We start from the raw sequence: 19,028 nt of genomic DNA, 5'->3' as shown, positions 1-19,028 counted from the left end.
CGCATGCCTCTTTTACCTTTGCCTTGTATATTGTCTAATTAACTCTTCTATTTGTTGATGAGAAGGAAGTTGCATAACCTGTGACCTTCAGATACGTTCGAATATGATCACTGCCTCGAGCCTCAATATCAGTGAACCATCGCACTTGTTAGATGAATTGCCGTGACACCAATGCAAGATCCAAGCAACTGCTATATCTCGAACCACGCAAATACTGCCGTCATTCATAACGTTAAGTTCGTGGCGTGAGGCGAATTCCGCAAGTTTTCGGCCTCTGGAATCAATCTTTGTGCTTCCCCAAAGCAAGTGATGAGCATTAAAATTACCAATAACAATCCAAGGTCCAGGTGTAGGTCTTTTACCATTGAACTGACCAGATGGTGAGATGTTTGCGCCGATAAGTGTGAAGGCTACCTTCTTCTTTGCAACGCGGAGGCATACGTATTGATTTCCGTTATGGGGTAGCGCCAAAGGTGGAATGTAGGTAAAATGTGTGTGGATATATATAATTACTTTGCCGAGCTCACCACAACTCGATGAAGTGAAGGCTTCATAGCCAGAAAGTTTTATCGCTTTTGACAACTTTGGTTCACATAATACTATTATAGGAAATCTGTTGCGGAAAACGTAATGTCGAAAACATGAGATCCGTGATTTAAGTCCTCTGGCATTCCACTGTAAAACTGTCGCACTACGTACCTCGTCTCGGAATGAAGGCAGTGAAAGAGCCATTTTGTCTATGCGAAGTTGGCAAACCCTGGACTCAGGTTATCCAATACTTGCACTGCGCATCGTGCTGTGGGCGTGTTCGTGTTGCCTATAAGCGTGCGAATAGCATTGATAAGAGACTTGATCATCGTCAAAATTTCTCGGTCACGCTCTGTCGCCTCATCTTGGCGAGATGCAGAAAATGGTGCTACAGGTGCACGTTCCAATTTTTCCGCAATGGTTATCCTTGGAAGTGATGGCCATGCTTCTTCCAGAACCTCCTTTTCAGGGGCAGCATTCTCAGTGCACGTGTTCCATCTTTCCGGCGGTGGTGGTGAAGTTCATTCAACAAAAGGAGGCTTTACAGAAGACTTGATACTGTGGGCAGGCTTTCTAGATGAGCGTCGGAGACGAGAACGATGTCGCCTGACGACAGCAACTGCTTTTCAGTGAGTCGAACGGCCCCTCACCATTTTCTTTAAAACCGAAATCTCCTGCCTTATTTTCAGACATTCTTTTGATGCGGCGTCGTGGGACCCTTGGCAATTCGGGCATTTATAGGAATTAGCCTTACAGTTGTCGGCAGAGTGTGTTGCACCACAACGAGAACATGTTGTAGGATTTCCACAGACGGCGCTCACATGACCAAATTTCTGACCTTTTCGGCACTGAAGCGGCTTAGGGACAAATGGCCGCACAGCATGTCGGAAATGACCCATTTTAACATGTGTCGGCAGGCAATCACTCTTAAAATCTATCTTTACACATCTCGACTTTCCTAGACAGCACACCTGTAGTATTTGGGGCCCGTCGTTAGCAGGCTTAATAAGAATCGACAGATCTTCGTTCGAGACGGTCACATCGATGTCATATATGGCGCCTGTAGTTGCCTGATTTCCTAGGGGAATGAGAGTGTGAACATTCATGCCATCAAGGACGGTAACCTTGCTCAGTGAATCTAACGCTGACGCTTGAGCGACGTCTACTGCCACAACATTTTTCCGGGGATTCACTCTGATATTCCTAATACTGTTCGGCACCAGTGCCTCGAGCTCTGAAGATACAGCTTGCCTGTTCAGTAGTCTCATGTTGATGGATGGTTGCGTAGGCAAGAATAGGACGGTGTATCTCAGCGGGCTTTGCGGGGCCCTCCCCACAGATGCGTCCATGGATGCCCTGAGCATCCTCCACTTTGCTTTCTGGCTCATGACGGTCACGTATTCGTCGTCGTAGCTGTCGACACTCTCGGCAGTGTCAATGAGGGTAGCCTCGCGGTCAGTGGAAAGGCAGTTTCGCTTCCTTGAGAATGCCGGCGCTGACGCCGGCCACTCGGGTGGCCGTGCAGATGAGTCCACTTCCGTCACCGCTGAAAAGGGAACAATGTTTCCCGTATAACTGCGAAAATAAGTGAAAAGTCTGAAGATGAACGGCAAACACTCAGATACAACAACACTTTGTCTTCTGGGTTGACGTAGGTGGTGACAGTTCCAGGGAAAAGGTGCCAGTGATCGTAGCTAAATCTTGTGGCAAGAACGCCGCAGTGATGATCATGAAGGTCAACAAGACGTCTCGCTACGCAGACACCCTGAGACAATAGAAGCGAGTGATTGCTTTCCACGACTGACTCACCATGCATCACTCTGTCCCACGCCATGATAACTTGACAGTGTTGTCAACGACGCGAGGAGGCATGCTGGAGTGGCTTGGGCCCGCATGAGCTGCTGTGGTGCATGTGGTTGAGAACGTGACTAGACGTCGTCAAATGTCAATTATAGCACCCTGCTTCCTGCGAAAATTCATGTCAATGAATCAGGTCTCAAAAACACTGACGTAGGACGCTCAAACGAGCAAAAAACGTACAACCACGTAGTTGCAATCTTTCGTGCACGTACCCAGTGGGTAACAATATTCCCGCCAGCTGTACGAGTTGATGTGCGATTCTAAATGTAATTACTTTCTTGATAGGAGCAGCCAGGTTTTCCTTAATTATGAAATAGTCCGCACCAGTATTCACTAAAGCCCTGATTGCATGAGCATCTAGCAGACAAGGAATATCTAGGGAAACTCTGCCCCAATCAGCCGGTGATGTCGTCATCGACGTATCATTGGTATCGTCAGTCCACGTAAATGTGAATGACCAGTCTGAGCAGCATCGCCCCCGAAGGTCGCTGTGGCTAGTGTTCCTGACACCGGCTAAGTGACCGACCATGCAATTTGCCCAAATAGGTGCGACGATTAGGCGAGTACCACCACGGTGACAGAGAGCGTGGGTGATGCTGAGACGTCGAACCGCTCTACTGAGCAACGTGGTCTGCAATTTCCGGAGCCCGCTGGCCGAACCTAAGAGATGGAGAGCCGGCTTAAAAACCACGAAATCCTAGCTTTAAATAAGTGCACTGCTGGCAGATCTGCCCAAGTTCGCCACAGTGATAGCAGTGAGGACGTCGATAGGAGGCCCGCCACGAGTGGGATTTTCGCGAAGATGGTTAGCGTTCTTTGTATGTTTCTTCGAGCTGGTAGCGCGTGACATCTGGTGGAGATATTAAATCGCAAAAAATAAAAATTGGCAGATCCCACGTACAGTGGGAATCAATAATATATGCAAAGCACGAATAAGAAATGTTGATATGTCGCTTCAAAATCAGCACAACGTTACGATGTAGAGGTAAATGATGCCGTACAGGACTTCCGTGTCACGATTATCATGTGTGGATGTGTCAAGTACCCCCCTAATTTATTCACGTCAAGTGATACCATATTTAAAATATGTGGAGCTAACAAAACAGCCGCGAGCACGCTATGAGCGTTGTATGTTGTCATGTTCTTACATAACACGCCTGTCAGGATTTTTATGTTTGCTTCAGTTATATATTTCATGATTTATTGACGTCACATAAAGCCAAATTTGGTATATGTGGAGCTAGCGAAACGTCCAAGATTGCGTCATGAAGATCCCATTATACTCCAATGTAGCGTTGATACGCGCGCACGCTGGGCAAAGCCACGCTTTGTTAGCAAAATGCAAGCTCTCTATAGTCTGACGTTAGGTGCGACCAGCGTCCGTCGGCACGGTCCGACGGCAACTGGTGCGAAACGCGACATGCTGCATTTCGCGCCAATGCGTTACCCAGACAAAACTGCGCCTTGCTCTTTTCGTGACGAAGGGACGCCGGAAGCGCTGAAACGCGCATGAGACAAAGCAACGCTGCGCGGGGCGCACCTGGCGTGGCAACGCCGGCGTGACATGAGGAAATGAACGCCGGCGAGCACGCACACCGCGTCATGCCGAAGTGTATTGGTGCCTTGACTGTGGCATGTAGTCATGTTCTCACATGTCACGCATCTCATGATTGTCATGTTTGCACCAGTCACATACCTTTATCATTCATTGGCGTCACGTAATATCAAATTTGGCATATATGAAGCTAGCGAAACGGCTGTGAGCGCATCATCAGTGGGGCATGGGGTCATGTTACATGGCATGCATGTCGTGATTATCATGTTTGGTTGTGTCATTTATTTTTGTTATTCGTTCGCGTCACGTACTACCGAGTTTGGTACATGTGAAGCTAGCGAAACAGCCGCGTGTGCATCATGATCGTGGTATGTAATCATGTTGTTGCGTGACACGCATCTGATGATTATCATGCTTGCACAAGTCACATACCTTCGTCATCTATTCACGTACTGTAATACCAAATTTGGCATATACTGCTTGGTGCGTGGCCCTGTGCTGTTAGACATAGTCTTCTATTGAAGCAGCAGCCTTTGAGGAGGAATGGTTTATTTGTAAGCTGGTACTTTCTTTTAGGATGATAAAATCGGACAGATGAGTGAGATACAATGAGGCTCCAGGGATGTAGTAAATAAGGGGTTTCGAACTCTTCCCGAAATCTTCCAACTTTGCCTACGTATATATACAAGCACACATACCAACGCAAGCAGACATAAGGTTTGTCCCCTCCTCCCCGAAAAAAAATTCTGCCTACGTAACTATGAGACGCTACCTTTTTCAGCACTTGTCCTCGGGCAGCCACTCTTCGCAATGATAACTGAGCACTGGATACAACCAAATAACGCAAAAGAAACTTTTTTGGATAAATGCAATTTGTCAGCTATATGACATACTTGGACCTTTCTGCCATCGTGCCAGCTTTACCTAGTGATCGTTTTTCGCACTTAAATCATCTAGAGCGATCACCATGCTGCGCAATATAGGACCTATGTAGTGGCTGATCCAGACCGGAATGGCAAGGCGATCACGCATCCTCCCCCCCCCCCCCCTAAGTCTGTGTCGGCACCCTCCCTTCACTTCAGTGCTTGTATTCTACCACCCATCACCAATTAGGACAAATGAGTAAATCGATTGTGAGCACTCATTAGCGGAATCTTTTATGCTAATAATGGGTTTATCTCCTAGTAAACACAAATAGCTAAGACCAGGCACCCTATGGTGTTACGTAACGCGTCCACCCCCCCCCCCCTGCCCCCTCCCTTAAAATAGGTGGCTCGATGCGCCCCGGGACCTATGGATGTGAAGTTGATCGAGAAAATTTATTGAATGCGAAGCGTTCCTTAGCAAATTTTGGTTACTAGTCGTATCTATCTATCTATCTATCTATCTATCTATCTATCTATCTATCTATCTATCTATCTATCTATCTATCTATCTATCTATCTATCTATCTATCTATCTATCTATCTATCTATCTATCTATCTATCTATCTATCTATCTATCTATCTATCTAGCCGCCTACGACTTTTAGCTCTCCTGACCGTTTGGATAATGGTACCTATATCAAAATTAGTATGCCATAACAAGACTGTATGACGAGCAAAACTGGGTAAGCATACCATGCGAATCATGACATGTATGTCATTTATTTCACGCTATACAATTCACAGTTTTGGTACTCTTGCAGTGGCTTCATTCACATGACATAAACCTGATATGACTGCATTGCGAACGTGAGAGACCCTAACGTGAAAATATTGACAGGCATGTCTTGTGAGTCATGACTGCGCGCCACGCTGATGGAACGCTCGCAGCCATTTCGCTAGCTTCACGTACGACAAATTTGGTTATGGGACGTGAATGTATCAAGAAGGTATACGACTGGTGCAAACATGATAATCATGACATGCGTGTCATGCAAGAACATGACAACATACCACCCTCACGATGAGCTCAAGGCTGTTAAGCTAGCTTCATTCACATATAGCAATTTTGGTATACGGGCACGAACGGACGAGGCAGGTAAATGACACGTCTAAGCATGAAAATCATATTATGCTTGTCATGTAAAAACATTACAAAATACCACGCTCGTGATGCGCTCGCGGCCGTTGCGCTAGCTTCGCTTAGACCAAATTTGGTATTACTTGAGGTGAATGGACGACGAAAGTGTAAATAACTCATCCAAACATGATAATCCCGACATGCGTATCATGTAAAACATTATTACAAGCTACACCCATAGCGTGATTGTGGCTGTTTCACTAGCTCCAGGTACACGAAATTTGGTGTCTTGTGACGTGTATATAAACGACACTTCCAAATATGATGATCATGACATGCATCTCGTGTAAAACATGATTATACGCTACGCTCAAAGCGTGCTCGCGTTTGTTCCGCCAGCTCCGCACACACCAAATTAGGTATCACGAGACGTTAGTAGACGGCGGAGGTAAATGACACCTGAAAACTTGGCAAACCCGATATGCGTGTCATCAAAACATGACATGCTACACACATAGCTTGCTCGTGACCACTTTGCTAGCTCCATATATACCAAATATGGTATAATGAGACGTGTGTAGGCAGTAAAGGTAAATAAAACGTCCAAACATGATAATCTCGACATGCGTGTCTTGTAAAACATGACTACATACTACGCTCATAGCGTGCTCGTGGCTCTTTTGGGAGCTCCACATATATGAAATTTGATATGATGTGACCTGTTTAGACCGTGAAGGTAAATATGACACGTCCAAACATGACAATCACAAGATGCGTGTCATGTAAAACATGACTACATGTCATTACACTGACTACGCTCATAGCATCCTCGCAGCCATTTGGCTCGCTTCACATGCACTAAACTTGGTATTACTTTACCAGAAGGGACGACGAACACATATGCCAGGCGCAAACGAGATATTCATGATATGGAAGTCATGTACGGAATAATTTACATCCGCGCTGTAACGTTGGGATGGTTTTAGAGGTACATATAAAACTTCCTCATTTGTGCTTCGCATATCATCGATTTCCACTGTACGTGGGATCTGCCATTGTTTTCTCGACAGCACTTCAAGGAACAGATATAAACTTCGGCACCTGGTGGATTTCTTTCATCAAGAATAAATCCTTATTGATGCACCAGTCATCTGCACGAATAGTCATCTGACAGTGTTGTTAATGATCGGAGCCGTGAGATTGCGCTTTTGGTGTCAACCTGATTATACTGCACTCATAAGTTGGGTATTATAGTCTGCAGATTTAATCCAAAAAATATACGAACTTATCACAAGAAATTATGTTTCAAGTAATTGAGACTCCTTTGCCGTCATGAGTCAGCTAGTGGGATACTTATAGCACATGAGTTCCTATAGCGGTCGCGCTTGCCTTTATAGTCGTCTTTGCAGCTTTATGTGGTGCAATGTATCGTTCTGTGCGTTGAATTACTGCAATGTCTTGAATGATAAAGCTTGATAAATTGAGAGGGAACTAAAAACTCAGAAACTTATGTTGTGCACAACGCCAGATCACGCACATATTTGCTGAAAACTTCTATACTACATCTAGTAGGGATGAGGGGCTAATAATTGCGCAGGAGTCATGTTAAGCAAAAGCTGATGAACACGCTTAAAAAGATAAAGAAGCTTTGTGAATACGTGGCAAACAATGGTATCAATAATAGGTACACTATCAAATTTAACAACCCCAGATTCATCGAAGTGTCAAAGTAACAATGCATATCTGCAGTTCGGTGACACAGATATGTGCCTGCCATAACCCCAAAAGGAAGCGCTGTCATCGAGCATAAGAGCGGGACACCTCAGGTGCCAATCTGTCAAGGCTTGATCAGAAGCTGTAGTTCTAGTTTCCGCTAGCACAACTGTGCGCTAGAGTCTTCTTGTAGTCTTTACTGTGGAAAACGTGCGCCTGCCATACTTCAGTGCTTGAGGTGAATTCATGCAACTGTAAGTGAAACAATTAGCCTCGTTATTCAATACAACGGGTGAAAAAACTGTGTGATGTGCAGGTGGGTTGTGCACGGCCCTTCCAGAGCTTGCTGTTTCTGGTGCGTGACTGGCAGTGTGCGTACGAGATGCCTTATGGCTTGGAAGGTGGTCAACAACTCCTGGATAGCCGCTTCGACGACATAGAGGACGAAGAACTGCGACAGCTGCGGCAGAAGTTGAAGACATGTTTCATGAAGATCCGCTGCTTTCTGATGCCTCACCCCGGCCTAAAGGTAGATGTTAGTGAAACCTCTTTGGTTGACATGGCGGTAATGCTGAATGCTTTAGTTTGAATTATTTCTAACAGAAAAAAAGTTTTCTGAGTGGCTTCATTCTCCTCCACAGCCACTGCCGCAACAATGCTAGCCCTCTTCTATTTCAACATTTTCGTGGAAATGACGCGCATGGGCACTGCACTTTTCAGATAGAGCCAGTTCAAAGGCTGACGTATTTTGTTGCCCTTTTGGCATGCCGTATTACAACAACCTAGAACGGTAGCGACCTCACTGACGTGGAGCCCGTGAAATCATTTAGGGGTCTTTTCGATTTAGCTGCAGCGACGGCACCAGTTCAACGGGTGCAGCACCCTTCTCCTCGATTTACTGGTGCCGCGCACGCGCCTTGCCCTGGCTTCCTCGTTTTGTCGCGGTACAAGCGTAGTACTGCACGAGTTCTCTGCCGGCCTGCACCTGCTCAAAAGGAGGTGCAGCGTGGCGCGCGCCCCTTCCTCCTCCCAAGCTTGGAGTAGACGACACTGGGTGTTGTTCAGAGCGTGCGTGCAAACATTTAAGTAAAGCTCGTGCCACGGACGGGTAATCTTAGCCGTGTCTTATCGGCAGCTATTAGGACGGATTCTGTTACATGTGTGTCTCATGAGCAGAAAAAGCCACCCTGATTGCAGAAAGAATCGTAGAAAAAAGAAAAAAAAGTTAAAGTTATAAAGACGCAGTTCGAGACGCAAGCTGCGCACTCACCTCCTCTTTACGAAAGTGCGAAACTGATGCGGTAGGAAACCTTAAAAAAGGCTGTTTTAAAATATGTATTGAAGCAAGTTTGCTCACGTGTCTTATATTGATACATTGTGAAGAAAAGTGGCTCTGTTGGACAAAGAACCCACGCGATTTTTTGCTTTTTCTTGCTCCATGGTCTCGCACGCACTTGATTAGAAGGCCGACAGTACAGGATTGAGTATTAACCGCTAAATTATCGTCCTAGACATTATGAACAGTCTCATGAAATCATACTAATGGAATCGTCCAACAGCGTTCGTGTACCTGAGAACATGACTGACATTTTCACGTACACCAAGCAAAAGACCAACACAAACCCCGCCAACACCTGCTCTGTTACTGTACAGATCGTCATTGTTGGAATCATGAACGCTGTCCAGCAGTTTTTTTTATACGGCATGACGACAGCCATCGCAGCAGTGTTTTGAAAACAACGCCATGGGTACACGCCATGTTGGCTATTCGAAGAACTTCATACCTGCACTTGCATCTTCGTTTTGGCAGTAGCCGCCGCGCTGTAGTGTCGAGGCTGCACCTGCACTTGCTGAACCGGTGCTGCGTACCCACGTCACCGCTGGCGCTGCTTTGACACATTTAGCAACTAGTGCAGGCAGTGCAAGCCAAATCGCAGAGACCTGATGTCTCCTTAGCCTCAAAACAACTCACCAAGGCATGCAAACACAGATAGGCGATTTCTCTAAGCACGCATCCAAGGGAATTCTATTTGGTCGCCTTACGATTTTTTCAACCTGGGTCTTTTAAGATAAAATTGTTGAATGCCTCACCAAAAGCGAAAATTCACTGTGGGTGGTATCAATACGTGTTCTCCGAAAAACTATCTCTTAATGACGGTAATGTGTGAGGTCTGTTTTGCATCAGATACCATGAAAACTTGTCACATCATTGTGACGTAATTATACGACACTGTTGCTTGGCTGTAAAGATGTAAATGTTTGTAGATAATGAAGGCAGTGCTAAACCAGGAACGGTGCGCAAAGTTTGCAGTGTTTTTGATTTTGAAGGCATGCAGCGCAAACCTGTGTAACCGGTAGAATATACATTGACCGACCGAAAAAAAAAACACAAGGCCTGCGCGGAAGGCACAGAACAGTCACAGGAAAAATTACAAGAGCGGCCTTTCAGAACCTAATAAACACTCTTTGGGTAACTGCTGCAAGCACACTTGCTTTGTTCCTAATACGGCGTTAATTATAATAATTTCTGGGTAGTAAGCCGGCTTTCGCTATGCTAGTCTTCCTCATTCTTCTGAGAAGTGTGGTATCCGCTAAACACTTGCAAGTAATTTTGTGCCAATTGTTCATGAAGTGGCTGATGACGATGAGGAATTATGCTTGAAGTGGGCATCCGTCACAGTTAATAAGTGATCAGGAACAAGATTTTGTAATGTGTTGGTGCATTGAGCTACCTACTCGTTATGCTATTTGCATTGTTTGACGCCTAGATGCTATTTTGTTGTTCTAAAACACTTCATAATTTACTATAACACATTACGTTTCCGCCATGGAGCCTTCCTAAATCAGGTTCGCGAACAAGTCCCAAGCACCGGCATGGCTCAGAGTTAGAATACTGCGCTGGCACGCAGCGGACTCGTCCTCCAGACCCACTGTGTCCTTTGTACTAGGTGTTTCTTATTACGCGATAGTGTTCATGGACACTGGCGGCAGATAACGACGGCGCCGCGCGTGACCTAAGTTTTGATCTCATAATAGCAATCGCTGTAAAAAAAGAATCCTAAGAAAGCTTCGTACCACAAGTACGAGGCTGAGGCTGAAAGAGCAGCGTAGCTGGGTGGTCTGCTTTGTTTCTCTTGTTTCTGTTTTTCTTCATACACTTTTCGCATTCTATGTACTTTAAACCGAGAGCTTTTATGACATCAAAACACGGCGCATGCGCGGCACTGTATTTTTCTGCCGCTGGTGTCCGTAACCATTATTACAAGAAAAAAATCGGTAAATAAAGCAACACTAAGGGCCTCAAAGAGATTTGAACCCAGGTCTGTCACGTGCAAGTCCAGTATGCTACCACTGCGCCACGGTCCTAGGCAGGCTGGTCCTAGGCAGGCTTTTAGAACATCAAAGTGTTTTAGAACATCAAAGGTACAACAAGGTGTCACACAATACTAATTGCGGAACGATTGGGTCGTCGAATGATCAAACCCATTAGGAAACTCGTTTTTGTCACCTAATAACTGTGGCACATGCCCACTTCAATCATGATTCGTGATCGTCGCCATACAAAATTGCACGAAATACCTAGCATGTGTGTAGCGGATACCACGCTTCTCTGCAGATTAACGAATGACAGCATAGTGAACGCTGGCCTACGACACAAAAATTATCATTTCTGGCATAGTGGGTACACGGCAAGTGTGCTTGTAGCAGTTGGCCAAACAGTGCTTAAAAATGCCCTCAAAGGCCGCTCTTATAGCTTTCGCTGTGAATGTGCTGTGTGTTACGCGCAGAACAGCACTTCTCTTTTAAAGACGATAGTATTTTTTAACTACGAATCGTTTTTTTTGCGGGAAAGATTAATTTTTCTCTTACGAATTCACGTCACAGATATGAGTTTGCCGTAATTTTTGCGAAATGAGCTCTTTAAGATATCGGGTAAAGGCAACAATGTCGACTTGCGAATGCCGATCCACAATAAAGCGAGACTAACACCAGAGGGACGTGCAATATCTTCATTCTTGTTTTCAGGGCAGGGTAAAGAAATGCTAGAACGAAGGTTCGCGTCACCGTGAATCAAACCCCGAACCTTCGGTTTACGGTGATAGCTGTCAGTGCTCCACTGTTTTCGCCGGTTTCTATTTCTTTTCGTTATACCTTCACTCGTTATTCAGTACGGTGATAATAAACCAGTGGTCACGCTGGGAGGAGAACTTATGGAACTTTATAAGTATTTTGATTCTCTTGTACCCGTTAATATTGAGAACTAATAGACAGTGAGGTCTGTAAAACTATAACGGGTATTATAAGAAATTTATGTAATGACAATGAGAAGAAAGCATACTGGAAGAAAAAATGACTGGCCACCGGCAGGATCCTAACCTACGACCTCAGAATAACGCGTCCGGTAGTCCATCACTGAGCTATGGTGTTGGTAATCCCGCAATCAACCCTATAGGGTTTCCACGTAAACGTGGAAACGTAAGGAAGCGCCAGCTACTATCATTATTGCAAATCAAAGATACAGTTTTTTTGCCTGTTTGGCTTCACGTAGTATGGGATCTTACCATGAGATGACAACTGACCAATACTCCCTTGCCCACCACCTCAAGGCATCAGCCCTAACTTGAGGTGGCAGACTTGATGACGAAAAATTTTAGCTTCACTTTAGCAGTTGAACGCCATAGCAATAACCTGTCCTTAGCGCGTATTTCCAACCACTTACTGTATACATTTCCTTGTAGGGTGTTACTGGAGAAGTTTAAACTGTTTATTAATGCTCTGTAATTGACAAAGTTCAAAGTGGCTTGTCTCAAAGAAGCGTTCGCACGTGGCTGCATTTTGTGTTTTCGGAGCATGTATAACGTATATGCCTTTTGTGATAAGTGGCTGGCTTCAAACAAAAAAGACCCTAGGATAATCCCATTTTCTGACGCTCCATGACAAACTACGCTTGCACCAAGCAATATTACTGTGACATTGCATGACAAAATTCTGTAAACAGGGGTTGTGCAGAGCTGATGTCTCGACAAGCGAATTTTGTCTTCCTAAAAAAAAAACGAGCAGCCTCGAGAAACACAGGTACGCATGTCAAAACGTCGGCTCAGCACAACCCCGTTTGCGGATTCTTTCGCCTCAAGCTTGAACCTTTGCCTTCCTATCATTCCTTGGATAGCTACTTTCAATGTGGAGTTGGAAGGAGTGTTTAGGCAAAGGAGTGTTTACGCTGGAAGGAGGAAAGAGTGTTTATTATGTGGAAGGAGTGATATTTTTATTTTTTTTAGTTATACAATACTGCAGACCCTATTTGGGCCCAAGCAGGAGGACAAATACATGAATATAAATATACACATACACACACACACACACACACACACACACACACACACACACACACACACACACACACATATATATATATATATATATATATATATATATATATATATATATATATATATATATATATATATATATATATATATATATCCATGAACAGCAATCACACAAAAAAATGAAAGAAGAAAGTCACAACTAAACAAGATGTACACTGAAGAAATACGAAAAGCATAATCAATGAAAACAACGTCAGAAAGAGATAACAGAAGTAAGAACACATTGCATGCGCATAAACATTTGCCTATACCCACGCAAGACACTTGAAATACAAAAAAAACTTGAAATACAAAAAAGGAACACTAAAAATAAGAAAAGAAAGATTAATCAACATGACAATGGCGAACATCAAGTAGATATATGTTCAATGGAGTCTGTGCTTATTAGTTGTGATAAATGCAGATTATTCCAATCGTTTATAGTGCGCGGAAAGAAAGAATATTTGAAAAGGTTAGTTCTGGTCTTATATGGTGTTAAAGAAAATTCGTGACGATGCCGTGTTCGACGTGCTGCAAGTGGTGTCACATACGCGTGTGGGTTTAGAGAGAAAGAGTTGTTTTTCAGTTGGTAGAGAAATTTTAGCCTGTGTATTTTCCTTCGAAGCTGAAGTGTCTGGATATTATGTTGTTTCATCAAGCTAGTGGGAGAGTCAGTTATTCTATATTTAGAAAAAATGAACCTAACTGCTCTGAGTTGAATCATCTCTAGAGCGTTTATGTTAGTTTTTGTGTAGGGATCCTATACGATGCTTGCATATTCTTGTTTCGGGCGAATGAGTGAAGTGTAGGCTAGCATTTTAGTATAATGAGGAGTGTGCTTTAATTTGTGCCTGAGGATACACAGTTTTTTGAAGGAGGATTTACATATGTTGGAAATGTGGTTATTCCAACTTAGGTCACTGGTTATCGTGATTCCAAGATACTTGTATTGGTTTACTTTGGTGAGCGGTGTAGATCCTAGGTTATAAGCAAACGACATCATATTGATTTTTTTTTGTTATAGACATGTAGACTGTTTTTTCCTTGTTAAATTCCATACCTCATCGCCCGCACCACGACGAGATGTTTTGAAGGTTAGAATTAGGCATTAGTTGATCATTAAGAGAACAAACTTCGTTAAACACTATACAATCGTCTGCGAATAGCCTAATTTGAATAGGGGAAAAATTTCGTTAACGATGTCCAACTCCACATTATTTAAATGTGGAGTTGGAAGGTGTGTTAGTTAGAAAGTAGCGTTTACGCTGGAAGGAGTGTTTAGGCAAGCGAGCGCCAAACTCACAGCTAAAGGTAATGGAAGAAACCTCTTGATCATTGCGGCTGGTCTAAACAATGTTGTAAATGAATATTCCGCAAGACTAACTACTACACTGTCGAGAGGGGTTGGTGAGATGGGCACCATATCCCCTCAGGTACAGAAAGTAATATGAACAATACAGAAGGTACCGGTGTGTGACGGCGAGCTGCAAATAGCGGTTGTCGAAGCAAAGAGATATGGCAGATGAGTCGAGCGGAAGGCTTTGAGGTAGTGCAAATAAACAGAGATGTGCATAAGTGGGGTGGTTTTCAACGAGACCGAATTCACTTCGATAGAAGGTTAGATCATGAGCTGGATTCAGTACGTGCACTAGCTTTTCAGGGGAGGGGGGGGGGCACGTGTTTTCTCCGGGATATAGGGCAGCTAGTAACGAGCGAAACAACCAGGGTGATTGTTTGACATATAAATGTCACAGCTTTGCCGTAAAGGCGAAGCAATGAATGCGATAGCAACAATTTAGAAGGTCACGTGCAGAATGGCAAGCAGATGAAAACGTGCCCCGTGTTTCTCGCGCACAAATGACGCACTAAACGTACTCACAGGTGCAGATGATTGCGCATAAGCATCTCAGTTGTTATTTCGCTGTGTCTGAAAAGCGCACCCTTTTCGCTAACAGAGGCTGTGCAACGATTTCAGTCACTTATGTGCACCCGGTAACCACAACAGAATGGTTCCGAAGAAACCCATAGGCTAGCCAAGACCTACGATACTCCCCATTGCAAGATAAGGGCGCCTGATCACACGTACAACCCCTTATTATCTACGCGTGCCAAAGTACGCATGAGAGATGAGAGCCCTGGCAAGCTCACTGCGCCTAATTGCGGATATTGCTGACTCGCTTCTATCGCCCCAGTTCATGACAGCAATAAGCAGTCAGAGTGGTTATTGTTTTTGTGGCCGATAGAAGAACGTGTTCATCGTAATGCCACCACCATCGTTGCGACCCTGCCGAGACAACACAATGGGGCGAATGCTATGGTCGTTCGTACGCCGAACGTTAGGGAGCACTAGAATCATTGAGCGCTCTTGAGCACGACTGGGTTTGTCACCGGGTATTTTTGTATTTCGCGAGCATTTGTAATTAGCATAAAAACACTAATACCTAACAGATATAAAGATCAAAACTGTTTAATCGGACGTTTCGCAAAACGATCTACAACTTTCTCATAGAAATTTTCTATCGATCTTCGTTTTTTGAAAATATAGTTAAGGAAACATAGCTAATTAAACAATATTTGAGAACACAAAAAAATAGTGTGACTAACTCCAGGCAACGATGAGCAACATGCGTTTGGTCGCGTCGTAATTACGTGTTCCAGTGTATTTTAAACTCTGGCTCAAGGTATGTAGGACACCCTGTACAGATACGTATACATATACGGTGCACGACATCGACGCCGACACCCACTTTCACGCCGGCGGCGAATTCTAGCCGACGGTGTCCATATAATTGCTATCGCATTAAAAGATTTTGAAAACAGCAGATTGCACCAAATTTCTCCTTATGTCACTTTTATCAAGTATGTCTGTTTGCAACAGCAGATTAGGAGATGTTTATTTCAGGGTTTCAATTACACAGCACTTAATACGCTGTGGTACTGTGCAAAATGATTTTCTAGGTAGTTTGATTTGCCGTATCTCACAGGACTCCCAGAACGAATAAACAAATTTAGCCAAGGCAGTTTGATAGCGCCGCTTTTAGGTGCCCGTTCATGCACTAAGCGACATCGTCACCAGTAGCATGATCACGCAAACGATTGCATGCCATGAAATTGGGCAAGCAAACAGAAAGATTGATATGCGTAGAAAAGATTCGTGCAACAGACATTGGCAGGTGTCATTGTTTTACCAGCGTAGACAATGACTTAAGATCATGCCTCAGGGAACCTAATTCGGACAGAGCACTAGCAGATGAGTTTCATCAGTTGCAGTTTCATAAACTCGAAACTGCCATGTGCCACGCCATCACTGAGCAGCTACACTTCTTATCAAGCTATGTTCTCTTGCTCGCCTCTCATGTGAAGGACATACATCACAATCCCACCCTTTAGCATTTACTCTACTTTGCTTCAATCAAGCATGTATAAATTTCAAACAACCCATAAAAGTCGTAGATTACCAGTACTGTTGTGGTGTTCACAGAGACCACAACCGAGCGGGGCAATAGCTATCTACTGGCGTGCTGACACCTCTACAGTGCACATACGAATATTGGGTACCTCCGATGAAGTTGGTGAATGGCGTGACGCAAAGTTAGACAATGGCTTGCTGCCCACTGCACTTTCCAAAGACACCACGCACTTCCTGCACCTCGCATTGACCAGGAATCAACCCCCGCCAATATTTGTTGTGGGTGACTACAACACAAACATCAAGACAATCAAGACTTTCCCCTCACTCATGTACAAGAACATTCCGTTCCTCTCCTTTGTGGATCATTTCACTGTATCGATGACGTGGCAAAGCACTTGCGATGACCTCCTCTTTGGAAAACAGGCAATGGTGTGCAAGCTGAACATATCTCCAATCACAGAGCTTCCTTCATTGGAAAAAAAAAATACAGGCAGAAATGTATTTCCTGAAGAAAGGGTAGTGAAAAATAGTGGCATGCAACTGTGCATACATGCATGTCCTCTCACAAATTGTTAATTTACACTTATCGCAAAATAGAAAAATCCAACAGTTTCCCTCTGAATTTGTATTCATTAGGCAGTATCATAATCGTCAGTGATAATATGAAACTTTTTTGTTTCATTGGGGCTTACTCTTTATCATGTCACAAAAGAATGATTGACTGATCGATTGATATGTGGAGTCTAGAGTCCCAAAGCCAACGTAATGTTATGAGAGACGCCGTAGTTGAGGGCTCCTTTAATTTCGACCACCAGGAGTTCTTCAGCGTGAACCCATGAGCACATGGGCCTACAGCATTGTTTCCTCCATCGAAAATGCCGCCGCCGCAGCCGGGATTCGATCTCAAGGCCTACGGGTCAGCAACCGGTTACCTTGCCCGACAGTACACCGCAGCGGGGATCACAAAACGTATTTAATTTGATGTTTGCTACACTATCTACAGTTGTGTCTAGGTGGTTCCACTGCCTAACTACAGTATGAAAAAAAAGTAGATTCAAAGCTGGTTGAGTCGAAAAAAATGATCAGCTAACTGAATAATTTGTTAAAGTTGAGAAAGTATTCACAGAGATAAGTTACTCGGTGAAGCTTGACGACCTTTATGAAGGGCGGAGCAATGCATGTACTTTACAAAGGAGCTAATTCATCGCAAGACCTCACTGACCAAGCACACTTGACAACGGTGAACTAGCACTGCTATCGTTTGTTTTTTCACCCTCCTCGTTTAAGATAAATCTTTTTGCCATTATTAACTTAGAATGTTTTACAGCTGCTACTTTAGAACTATACGTAGTATGCGAAATTATCACAATTGGAGCGAAAATAGTAAAAGTAGTTTTGCAGTAATGTGAAAAATGTTGGTAGTTATTGCATGAGTATAAAGCACAAACTACTCCCAGAGTTTCTCTTTAGCTGCCGTCAGCAAAGTATTTGAATGTGTAGTTGCCATGTAGGGCCACCCTGTACAACAGGTGCTGTAATAAAAAACTCTTGTTTCTTGATGAATGAGCTATAAACAAGGCTGCTCTGATTTTCTGCTATCTAACCACGTAGTTTCAGAAGTAGCACAAATAAAAAATTACAATGATGAAAAATATACAAAATATATAAGTCATGCAAAATATACCAGCCAAGATAGACAGGCATGTTTATAAAATCAGTACGGTACGCCTATGATGCATAATATACACCAAGAAGCCATGCTGAAGTCATGTTAATATTGTGCTAGGCAATGCGAACAGCATGTCAATATGTGCATACTTCTATGCTCCCGAATTTCTCAAAGTTTGCGGCACTTGGTGAGAACTTTATATTACATTTTGGAGTTTACCAAGCAATCTTGGTAACTTGCTGTTTGCTTAGGGCTCCAGAAACCCACTTTTAGCATTATAGGTTACAAAATTTTTCTGAGCCTCACTGCATGGTTGTTGAGTGATCTTCGCCGCACTACAATCAATCCACACACACAGCAAGAGGCAGAAAAGGTCGGCTTGCAGCTGGATATACAATGTATGACAAGTTCTTGAAATTATGCTACTATGAAATAAAAGATATGCCCACTCATATAACAGATTGTTTCACTAGCTATTCTGGCATGTGTCTTCTGACGGCCTTTACTACAAAAAAGATATCCCTCGTGGGCACTCAACACCATGACATATCTATGGCTGCACCCCGCAATTTTTCACATAAAATTGAGTCAGGTGATTGGAAGTCAATGTGTTCACTAAAAAAAGCAACGTTAGAAAATATATGTATGGCTGCATTTCAGTTTCAACTGTAATGTGCTGTGAAATAGTACAGTGAATACTAAGAGGAAGCGAGTGGGCTCTTGCGGGCATCATAACGCGAACATGGTTCAGGAAAACGTAGAGAGTGAGCTGTTTCGTTTTGTCTTCATGAATAAACAATCCGCGCGCTCATACAGAGAAATAGAAAAAAGGTCAAAGAGAGAACACTGAAAACAAATATCTTCCATCTGATCAAGACACAAGCAAGATTCTTTGTAACTGGACGGTGCCAGATTTA

General features: G+C 43.8%; 1 protein-coding gene across 4 annotated transcripts in view; it reads left to right on the top strand.

The window, feature by feature from the left end:
• The window catches only part of LOC119163083 (atlastin-3), a 211,358-nt gene that overhangs the window by 59,592 nt on the left and 132,738 nt on the right, over positions 1-19,028 (top strand). For all 4 annotated transcript variants that reach the window (XM_075874259.1, XM_075874258.1, XM_037415019.2 and 1 more), the window contains one exon: positions 7,978-8,190. In XM_075874259.1, coding sequence (XP_075730374.1) covers positions 7,978-8,190 — 213 coding nt within the window. The remainder of the gene's footprint in view (positions 1-7,977; positions 8,191-19,028) is intronic.

The sequence above is a fragment of the Rhipicephalus microplus genome, chromosome 9 (genome assembly GCF_043290135.1).
Source record: "Rhipicephalus microplus isolate Deutch F79 chromosome 9, USDA_Rmic, whole genome shotgun sequence".
NCBI lineage: Eukaryota > Metazoa > Arthropoda > Arachnida > Ixodida > Ixodidae > Rhipicephalus > Rhipicephalus microplus.
This window is presented reverse-complemented; position numbering and strand designations above follow the sequence as displayed.